Source organism: Egretta garzetta, unplaced genomic scaffold (assembly GCF_000687185.1).
Source record: "Egretta garzetta isolate BGI_Z169 unplaced genomic scaffold, ASM68718v1 scaffold79, whole genome shotgun sequence".
Classification (NCBI taxonomy): domain Eukaryota; kingdom Metazoa; phylum Chordata; class Aves; order Pelecaniformes; family Ardeidae; genus Egretta; species Egretta garzetta.
The window spans coordinates 5,556,501-5,568,242 of NW_009260791.1; the positions used below are offsets into that span (position 1 = coordinate 5,556,501).

Here is an 11,742-nt window from a genome sequence, read left to right on the forward strand (position 1 = left end):
AAGGCCAGGCTGGATGGGGCTCTGAGCAACCTGATCTAGTTAGTGGTGTCCCTGCTCACTGCAGGGGGATTGGACTAGATGACCACTAGTGGTCCCTTCCAACCCTAAACATTCTATGATTCTATGATATGTACAAACTGACAAGTTCACAAGTATTTTAATATTATAAGCAAAGAGAGCAAATTAATTTACTTCACAACTGAAAGGATTTTCAGCTTTATGAATTGCCTGAAATTGCTGGGATTTTAGACCTAATAGTATGTTAGTATTTTCTGTTTGTAATGTATTCTAAAATGGCAAGGTAGCTCATAATTCGCAGAATCTGTTGCTATTTATGTGGACATCCTGAAGGCAAAGATGACTGAGAGCTAAAGAAAATACACTTTCACACAACCTGGCACTGAACTTGCTAAAAGGAGTTAAGGAACTAATGAAGCCACTTGTAGCTGCATTGATGAATACCACCTGGCTTTCAAGCACTAGTTAAAAAACATCTCTACTAAACTGAATTTAAGACACATCCTAATGGAAGAACAGTCATTATTAGGACAAATCACCCATCTGGGATATGTGCCAGTGAATCAACCATCCTGAAGGAGGGTGTCCCAACGATGACAGTTTTTTCAGAAACTTCTTCCTTCCCACCTTCTCCTAATGTTACAAAACCTTGTGAACATAGCAGGAATTTTTGCAGAAGCTTAGCAATAAAAAAAAAAACCAAAAAAACCGGCCTTTAACCATTTAATGTCAATACTTAGAAATTGGTCTCTCAGATAGTCTCCATGATCCTGGCAACTTCTAAGCCATCACATTATCCTATAAAAACGATTGACTGGGGGTAGGAGTAGGGAGAACACTCGATTTGCAAAGGCATCTCCTTCTTTCTCTGGAGAAGGATGATACCATCTCTTAGGTGTTATACCTTAAAAAGTTTCAGCTGCACTGCATGCTTGTCAACAGCTATGAAGAAGCCATCAATGCAAAATTCTTAAATACTACACTCTCTCTACAGGAACCTCAAACCCACAAACAACCCTGGCAACTGTCTCAGTTCTTGGAATTTTAACCTTTTAATCAAAGAGAGTTCTAAAGTCTACGGAACTGTAAATTGAGGTAAAGATGTCCCAGTATGAGAAGCAAAGCTATACAGGAGAAGTTACACGAGTGAAGTTATACTTTGCAAACATAATGTCTAACTCTTTTCTGCTTTTGCCTTGTAGCTCTATTTTTTTTAAGAGTTAGAAAAATCAACTTTTAGAAATAGTCTATGAAACTAGATAAAAGAATCTTAATTTCAATTTTCATAATGGGAAGCGTCACCATGGTTTCTCTAATCTGAATTAGAATAACATCTGCCATGCAAGAATTGATTTTGAGAAAGCATTATCACTTCAACTTGTTATTAATGACATGTAATAAGACTAGATATAAAACAGTAACTACTAGAAAGAACAATGATTTCAGTAAAAGGATATCTGATACAACAACGGGTTTCTTCTTGTCTGGACTAAATGGATCCTTCCTTTTCTTCCTGGACTGTAGCTCATCATTCCATAATTCTGAAAAGACACAGTAAGAACATGCTATGAATCAGAAACATTTACATGTTTAGCTCTTTTTACAGCAGAAAACATTGTCCAAAAATGAAAAAGACATTTTCTGGTGAGATGCTGTTTCTGAACAGAATGAAGGTGTTACATGATTATGTAGTCATAGACTAATACCCTCAAAACAAGGGCTGCTGACAATTACTAGACCAAAGTTTGTTTTACACTTAAATTCATTCCCCTGCCCAAAGTCTACAGCTGAGTAACATTCTACTGGACAACCTGAAACTCACCAGACATATTATGTGTACAATCAACTAATCAGTAGCTACTAGAAGATGGAAAACAAAAACAAAAACACCACACCAAAAAAAGCAACACAAAGAAAACCCAGCAACTTTGAAATTCCATCCACCTGAAGTAATGTCAATGCTATGCCTGTCTTCTTCAAGTCTTCTAATCTTCTCTTCCAGTTCACTTTGTACAGTATCATACAACAGAAGCTTTTCACTCTAAAAAAAGCAAGAAATTACACATTTTTACACAACTAAGTTCTATCATCTAAATATATATGACAACAATTCAAAGCCTTATCAGAATGAAGGTAAGAGTAGCTTTAGGTGAAAATTTATCAGACGCCATAAAGCATATGACATTTCCCTCTATCCACTTTCTTAGCAGGAAATCCTAGCTCCTTAAAACAGCTCATTCATTTGGTGTAAGTGTCAATATAGTTATCAAATACCAGTACCAAGAATAATTAAGTATATAAAAGCATGCAGCTAGATCTCCAGAATAACTGTTTTTATTTTGACACACATACAGTATTTTCCTTTTGGATAGCAAAGATATATTCACAACGATTAACTGTAAAGTGGTGACCTCTATGCCATCTTTCATTACAAATCAGAAAAGCTAGTGTTTTCATGGAAAGCTTTTTATTAAGCTGCCTCCAATATTAATAAACCTGCAGTTATTTATAGTTATCATCTGTTACCACAGTATTTATAATTATCTATTTTCATCAATCTGAAAAATACCTTCCCACAGAAGAAAGAATTTTTGAGCACATATTATAATCTAGATTGTTGTGAAAGCAAAGCTGTCTACCTTAAAGCTGTGAGAAACGCTTTTAAAGCACCGCTTTAGAAAAGCTAGCTAGTTTGTCCTTTTAAAAAGGCAATTTCTGACCCAAACAGATTAACATAATGCCTTCAATGTCAGCTGTATAGAAAGACAAACCAAAACACAATCTGATGTGAACTGTCTACAGCATTTTGTGCAGTCAACACCCTCTTCCATCTCTAAGTGTTTTAGAACAAGAAAATCAACTTCGTAGTAAACTGCTCTCAATTATAGTCCACCACACAGGACTGCTACCAAAATTACACAGTATCTATATAGATTGGTTACCCTCTTAAAAGCAGCACCAAAAACCACTAAACTCTCTAAACCAGTAACTTGGAACTAAGCTGAGTTTCAAACCTCAAGGAAATAAATTTACTGTTCTTTCATAAGCTTGCACATTTCCTAAAACACAAGTAGGAAATACAGCTGATAGTTGCATTTTAAAGTTCATTTTCACTGAGCAACATCTTTAACAACTCTGGAAAACAGAGCGCTTGGACTTACTGAAAAAAAAAACAAACCAGCTTAAGCAGCACAAATCACTGGGTCTAGTTATTTGCTACCACCTCCTCCAGAAGCTGCAGTCCCTACAGCCAAGTCAGCAGGTGTCTGCACCTCAACTGCTCCTGCCCATGGCCCAGCATACAAATAGAAACTTACCTTTACATACAGCTAGTGTGCTGGAGTGGAGCAAAACAGCTGAGGAATAGACAAAAACAAAGAACCCTGTTCTACTAAATGGCTGTCGTGTTTACCATTCCCTTCAAGCTACAAAGTATTTAAATTCCAAAGACCTCTTTTCATATATTTTTATCTCTTAATTATAAAAAAAATTTCCCAGTGGCATTGAAAAGGCAGAATCCTCTTACATACACCTGAAATGCCAAATGAGTGTTAATGCCATTTTAAAATAAAATAGTGTTTGTGTTTAGACATCTGTTTTGCTTCAAGCACTTGGTGACAAATAAGGTGTGAAAAGCTGTTACAGGCATCAGAGGCATTCTTGCTGCATGGTTATATTCCAGTGGAACAGTGATTCTACAAGCAGCACTGCTGACTTTAAAGAGCTTAAGCTTTTACCCCCAAGAGACTCCTATTGGATGGTGTATATTTGAATTCTGAAGGTTTCACAGTAGAAACATAATAGCAAAACAAGGGACAAGGACCACCTTAGAGAGGAGTAATACATAGCCAAAGCAAATCATTCAATCACAGATGAGAAGCCCTGCAAGTCTTACAGGTTTCTGTCCAACCTCGGGCATATTCACAGGAGTGAAGACAGTCAGTGATGAGTAGTCCTTCATTACACCTTGCTCTTTCCCAAGGCATCAAGAAAATGGAAATTTTTTTAAAAGTACACATGCACATTCTTGTTTTATTGGTATAGTAGAAGCTGTAGACTTTAGGAATATGCTGAACCACTCAGAAGATGACACCTTTAAGCAACTGTAAGGGGCAGGGTGGGCTGAGGAGTACTATGATGCAAATCTCAGGATACAAGCAAGCTATGTTACAGCACTGGACATACATCTACTTGAGTATTTGTACTACAGTATCCAGTATTTAGATGCTTAAACAGGAATGTTTAGGTTCAAGGAGAGAAATATATTTTTCCTGTAACTGCTTTTGAAATGACAACTCTATCACTAGCTGGCCAAGGCATCTTAGAAAGACATTAGTATTATTATTATTGTTGTTATTAAAATGTAAGGTGCTTTTTTCTAAAACTAGATCAGATATTTTAGTTACTTCATACTTTAGTTACTTCAATCTTTTCATAACAAAGCTTAAAAAAATCATGTGGGAATCTATTAGTAAGAACCTGCTAATGAAAAATAAGAAACCTTAACTATACATGCAAAGCCGAAGTAATAAAGCTAATTTTATATGCTTTGAATAACCTCTTATATGGGCTTAAATATAACAAGGCAATTGCATTCAAATAGCAAATAACAGCAATAACAAAAACATGCACTGAACTTGGAAAGCATGACAGACGGTAAAGTTAGATAAGCTATCAACGTAATATAGTTGGCACAACCTCACAGTGCTGTCGAGAGGCTTGAATTTCACATTCATACTTGTTCTTCACAGATTCCAGACAAAGCTCTCTATAGATACCTGTAATCAGAGAAATTGCCGCAATATTACTTTCTTTAGCTAATACCTGATTTCAGAACTCCCTTTTAAGACTGCCTGCAAGTCCCAAAACACGCATATACTGGAAAATAGAGATATATTAGGCACTTACAGTGGCCAGCTGCTTTACAGAGTAAAAATAAGAACAAGCAATCCCTTAATTCTGAAGATCTGAGGAAAAATAAATGCTATTTTAACTTTTTCTCCTATCAGTCAACAAATTACACCAGTAGCCATGCTAACTTTACAACACAGATTTATTTCGTATTTCTGAACAAATGATCCTGGATATCCTCAGTTTTCAAATCCATGAAATACTAAATGGCCTCTTCTATTTTCTAATCAGAGTTTTAAATAATGTTTTGGGGTTTTTAAATAGCTAGGAAACAGAACAAAAGAACAAGCTTTTACAAATTAATATTTGGAATAAGGCTTACTTTATAATGCATGACCTTAATAAATCACATCAACTGACAACACTCTGTTCCATTCTTAGTAACAGGCACCTTGCAATACAAAGGATACTGCTTCTGAATATTAGGAGCATTTCTTACACATTTCTGAAAGTGTGTCTACTTAACAGACAGCTGAAAACATCTGAAAGGTATCTGAAATGTAGTATCTGGCAAGTATAGATAGAATTTGATTTAATACATTCAGTGCATTCAACACAAAATACTTAAATTGTTCAAGATTACCATCTTGAGGGGTTAAGTTTGTGCACACACACTGGTACTGTCTCACAACTGAAGAACTCCCCAAAACAACCTCCCTTCGAATTCAGTTGACTATAAATGAATACAGTACAAGAGGAACAATACCATTACCAGCAATTCCTCTGAAAAACAAACCACAAAGCATTGTGTCAATCATCTTTCTGCTGTGAAGTCACTTTTGATCTAGAATTCACAATGTTCTTTCCTTACGTCAGTATGCAATGCTGGCTTTTTTTTTTTTTTAAATATTTATGGATGGCTGGCATATCTAGGTCTACCAAATTATAATCACTGCTTATTTGCCTGAAATCATGCAGTATAGGTATGAATACTTCTAGAAGAAACAGTTGTATTCCCAATTTGCTGAAATGGTCAAGATCCACATTTTGTGTGAATAGTGCTCAGTGCCTTAGAGAACACAGGTTTATTTTCTACCACAAATGCAATTAGACCCATAGTTTAGCTTATTTTGTTTTTCACCCCTTCCTCCCCTCACTCAGGCAGAAGTAGGTCCTTAGGGGTTACCTGCTGGAGCTCAAGTCCTGCTACGACCCACTTCTGTCAAGGCTCTCAAACAGTAAGAGCAAATAAGCATGTCCTGCAGTTTCTTGCTTTCCCTGGAATAATTTTGTCAATCTCATTTAGTTGAGGACAAAAGAAAAAAAAAAAAAACAAAAACAACAAAACAAACCAATCCTGATTTCCAGTCTCAACTTCACGGAAACTTTGTAGTTTTTACCCTAGGGTCTTTTTACATTGGAACATGGATCTTCAGTGCTGCTGAAGAAAATCAGGGGTATCTGTAATATTCTGCCTATCCATACCCACCTACATGATAGCACTGACCAGCCAGCCACATTTAAAACTGAAAATCAAATGCCTGGATTAAGGTTGCTTTTGTATCAAACCTTCTGCCAGTTTACCTGCAAACCTTATGTGAAGTCCAAGTGGGCTACTTAGGACTAGTCAAGTAAATTTGGGTTAAGGTCTTAAAACTCAAAAATTCTGGGTTACCAGCTGAGGAAGGGCATTATGGAGAAGACCAGGAGGGAGACAAATGCAATAGACCAAAATATATCAAATTCTCTTCATAGTTTGAAGTCAGAAGTACCAATGAAGATATACTGAGTAGCACTGAAGTAGCTCTAGTATTAAGAATAGTGTAAAGCAGGCTTGCCATCTTCCAGTTTGCCTGCACTGTGTTTCTGCTGAATTTCTTAGAAAAGACACTGGCATAGCTTCTCTGTCTAGAGAGATCAAAACTGTCTGCCCTTTGGCTCTCTGACAGTCGGTGTTAGGTAACCCTTAGACAGCTGAATTACTCCTAAAGGAGTCGAGCTATAACATGAAAAGAATTTACATTAGGGAAGTATGGAACTTTGCCTTCCTATAATATCACCGTTCCATATGACTATATGATTGTATCCCAGAAGACAAGAATTCTTCTATGAGCATAAAAGCCTATCTAAACATTAGTTTTAATAATTAAAATGCAGCTTAGATAAAAGCTGCTAAGGATAAGCTTTCTCCTTCCCCAGATGGAACAGGAGGATGGGAGCAGTGGAGTAGAAGAGACACAGACTAGAAGAGCAGGAAAAACATGATCATCTAAGATGATCTGGCAAGCACTTCATGGGATAGCACCTACATATCTCTTCAACAGTGTGTGCAGACTTGATCCCAAATCTTCTGACTAATAAAAATGATTACTGTTTTTAATTCAGTAATTTTGTGCATACTACACAAAAATAGACAGCCGTTAAATGAAACTTATAAAAGCCTTATTTTTAGTGTGATGTTATCAGGCAAACTGCGCAAAGAGGTAAGCAACCTGTTCATTTTGACTTGAAAAATATTTCACATTTAAACGTATGCCACAGTATTTCTAACTTTAAACCACACTCCTTTAACAATTCTAAAGAAAAAAACAAGATTGACCTTAAAATGCATAGCAAATTCATACTGTTGAAACAGCAATACTCTTTATATGCCTACCTGCCACCTTGGTTCGGATTTGCATATTTTCTTGTAAAGCAGCCAATGGTTCTAAATATTCAGGTGCTTTTCCAGCTATGACCTCTTGTAGTTTTGCATCCACTTGGCTTAATCTTTCTTTGTAAAGTCTTAAAATAATAGAAATTAAAAAAATTATTTTATTTCAAACAAACAAAAGTTAGAAGAAATATTTTCAAAAGAACTATCCTGCATCTCTTTGTTAATGTTATGGAACACCCACTGAAGCAAAGTTAAGATTTGTTACCATTTCAATTTTCCAATAAATATTTTCTTTTTGAACAATATTCCTCATGTCTATTAAGCCTTTCTGGAAAACATATGCAGATAATCAGAAGTGTAGAGAGTAAACATAAAATGAAATATATCTCCATCTCTAAGGAAGAAGGAAAAAAAAAAATCACATGGCTGTTAACGGGGTTAAGATGGAGTAGGAGGTGAATCAACACGGAAAAGGACAGGAAAGGGTACTACAATACATAAAAACAATATGGCTTACACCACAGGAAAGATAGACATTTTGTGGACAGAAAGGCTCATTTGCTTTCATGTTCACGTATCTGCTCCCACCCTACCATAAACCAAGGAAAAAGAGAGGCAGGCTCTTATTGAAGCGACTATCATTTCGTCTCCTGTGAAAATCCACATATTACATACTATCACAAATATCACAGGATAATTTGTAACTGACATCTTCCATTCCTGACAAAAGTGAGTGTATTTAAAATATTTTTATTTTACCTAAAATGAATTCTTTCTATAAAAGCTGGTATTTACTAGCAGACAACGAAGCAACCTGGTTGAATTTTGAAGAACTTGATGTAGTATCCATTACGAGTATTTCAATCACAAAAAAGCTCCACTCTTTGCAACTGATAATTTAAATATAGTGTTCAATGGTAGAACCATCAATATAAGCAGCTTTTCCTGTTCTCATTTTTACCTTGCACCCCACAATCAAGAGCTGTAGAATTAAGGCAAACATGTACAAACTCTGTTGTATGCGTTAAGAACACAGCAGATGTTATCTGTTTACACAGGTAAACATATCTTTGTTATATCTGTTTGCACAGGTATAACAGATGTCTTTGGGACAGGGATACTGCTTTTTTACTTGTTTAAAGTGTGTAGGTTAAGTAACAAATTAGACAGGAGAAATTTCATGTAAACTGATACCTCCTTGAGAAATACTTGCTCTTCATCTGCCACCAGCCTGCTCATCATTTTACTTTGATGACAACTCCATAGCTCAAGCATGTGTACCTGACCTAGCAATTGCCAGTGATCGCTTCCCTTCTTACCTGCAAACTGTTAAGAGTATGATACACGCAATCTGTCTGGCGGTCAACTGACATAGCCTGCCGCTGATCAAAACCCAGTTTGCTGGGCTCAATCCTCAGTGAGCATGCTATGCACACGATGGCTAATCTAAAGTTCCAGCAGAATTATTACCTAGAACATAAGCACGGGTGCACAGCACACATGACTGGGTGGGTCACTAACATTAGATTACACCGCACCAAGTTCCAGCTACATCAGAGCAAGCAGTTATGGACTGGGTGCTGCCAGCACTTGCTACCATGCAGCAGCTAATGGACTAAAACTGGTTATCCAGTTCTTTCAAACAGTGATTTGCCTAAAATGGATAACTGCTGTCAACCTGTAAATCCTACTTATCTCACAACATCCAAATTCAGTATCCCTGAAAAGGAAGAGGAGGCAGACACAATTACTTCATCATCTCTGCTACTGGCTGTGACTAAACATGACATTATTTATGCATCTTTTTCTTCTTTCCCAACTTTATCACCTCCCTACTCACAGCTGCTCTTCCCTATAATCCTTCTTCCATCATTCTAATGCTCCATTCCCAATATTGCCACCATCAGTTCTTCCAGCTGCTACAAACACCCCAATCTCTTAACCACCCAGTGTCTAAAAAATGCCTTCCTCCTCATATACCACAGGCTTACCACCTCCCAAACACCATTCGCAATCCCTAACCCTAACTTGTTTCCTTCCTCCCAAGACCACCTTCCTTCATACTGACTCCTTAAAGGTTTGTTTCCGCAAGCTGTTTTCAGTCATCCAAGCTGTCCAACAGATGGAAGAGTAGTACTGAACACAAAAGCTGACAGTTTTCCAAATGCCAAACCAGTCAGTACTGACTGGCTCCAATACTCATCAGTTGGCTCCATTTCCCAGGTTGCTCCATGCTCAGCCCAAAGAAGAACAGCAGGACAAACAGTCTTCTCTAGGCACTGCAGCAAGAAATTGCTTGTTGGGCAATTCTTCCCAGTCCCTATTAGACAGACCTCACAGTGTCCTGTTAGGCAAAGCAAGTTGTAGGTCTCAGTTCTGTAGTAGAAAGAACTATCTCCCAACATAAACACACATCTGAAATGTAATGATAACTGACTAGATTTTCAATTAAAATATTTACCCAAGAATAGACAAGGTCTCCTCAAAGTTTCACTTGTACCTGATTAAGTTAGTTGCCAAATTACCACCAATTTAAATTGGAACAGATGCATCTAGCTTGTCTGGACACGTGTAAAAAAAAGCCAACTTAAAATACATACAAAACATACATACAAAGACTGACTCTAATAAAAATGAGATTCACTTTTGAATAACTGTGGCTATTCATTTCGTCTCTTCTGCTTACTACGTCTTTACTACTGATGTAGGTATTATGGAAAACTACAGACAGAGCACTAACAGTATTTATTAGTATTGGTATCTGGTTTGCAATAACCACAAGAAACTTTCATCGGTACCAACAACAAAAACTGCTGTGATACCCTGCAAAAAACCCCTCATTTCTTACCTAGCAAAGACAGTGCTTGGGTCTGCCCCACATACATAAAAGGATAAGAAAGATCTTGAGTAAATAAATAAAATCACAAATTTCCCTAAAATCACAATTCCTTGGTTCTGCTAAGGATTTTGATGCAATAGACCCACACCAGCCCTTCACAGCAACACTTACAAACCATTATTACAACAAACCAGGAAAAAAAAAAAAAAGTATTCTGGAGCAACTGCCTTATTCTTCTCCAAAAGTAGCATCCACATCCATGAAAGACAAGAAACACGAGCTGCACACAATATTCTTATGGAATGGATCCTCAAATGAGGCACTTAAAACATTAAAATACTTACTGATCCTTAAGGTCTGTAAATTGCTTTTCAAGATTGGACATTTCATCTAAACACTCCATTCTTCTTCTTTCACAGTCCTCATCATCCATTTCTAAGAATAAAAAAAAAGGTAATTTATTTTGAACAATGTAATGTATAACAAAACAAACTGGTTATTTTGTTTCTAGTGAATTTGAAGCAAGCCTGAATTTTAGCCATGAATAGATTATCCACTATGTTATTATCTTATAGCAGAATGAGAAATCACTTGCCATATAAACTACAAAGTAAAAACTTAGATCTAATTCTAGAAGAAATCGCACATACATCAATTTTTCTTCCTCAAATCAGGAAACAACATCACTGTAAGACTTCAAGAGGTTGAATTTCATGACTGATAACACAATGTACCTAAGAATGTGTGAAACAGAAAAACTAAACAATGTATATCACACCAGGCGAAAGGCAGCATTAAGCATGAAGAGTTATTAGCCACCACTGAAAATTCACACGTATCCTGAGTTAATATGAGCAAAAGCAATCCCTGGAAAGCAAGCACAGTTCAATGTTACATCTGTCATATAAAATTCAAGGTTTTATTTTATTAATATCCATTAAAAAAAGGTAACACTTGGTTTTGAAAACAGGTTTCATCCTGTTCAACTGGGAAAGTTCTTTGAAGCTGAAATATTAATGTAGAAACATCTGTAGTTCATCTTAATGACCATTTAAAATGACTGCATTTCTAATGAAACATTTCTTAACCTGCAAAGTCTGGAATTTTGCAGAAACTTGATTTTATATGCTTTTATGCAGCAAGAGTAATTAACGTTAAGCTCTTTCAACAGTTTTTGTTTTAATATATATTTCTGATTTTTTTCTTAATTTACCTAGTGAACATAATTGTAAACTATAAGAAATACCCACTTTTTGGCCAAAAATTTTGCCACTTGCCATAGAGACATCTGATGTTACTAAACATCAGTTGTTACCTCCACTGCCTTTTCTTAGACTAGAAAACAGAAAAACTAAGCTACAAAATTCTTGACTCCCAC

General features: G+C 36.4%; 1 protein-coding gene across 1 annotated transcript in view; it reads right to left on the reverse strand.

Moving 5' to 3' along the window:
- The window catches only part of BRMS1L (BRMS1 like transcriptional repressor), an 18,346-nt gene extending 7,548 nt beyond the window's left edge, over nucleotides 1-10,798 (reverse strand). Inside the window, exons 1-5 of the mRNA XM_009646685.2 lie at nucleotides 10,709-10,798; nucleotides 7,526-7,653; nucleotides 4,717-4,796; nucleotides 1,963-2,059; nucleotides 1,476-1,559 (exon numbers count right to left, since the gene is read on the reverse strand). Coding sequence (XP_009644980.1) covers nucleotides 1,476-1,559; nucleotides 1,963-2,059; nucleotides 4,717-4,796; nucleotides 7,526-7,653; nucleotides 10,709-10,797 — 478 coding nt within the window. The 5' untranslated portion in view covers nucleotide 10,798. The remainder of the gene's footprint in view (nucleotides 1-1,475; nucleotides 1,560-1,962; nucleotides 2,060-4,716; nucleotides 4,797-7,525; nucleotides 7,654-10,708) is intronic.
- Between the last annotated feature and the right edge of the window lie 944 nt (nucleotides 10,799-11,742).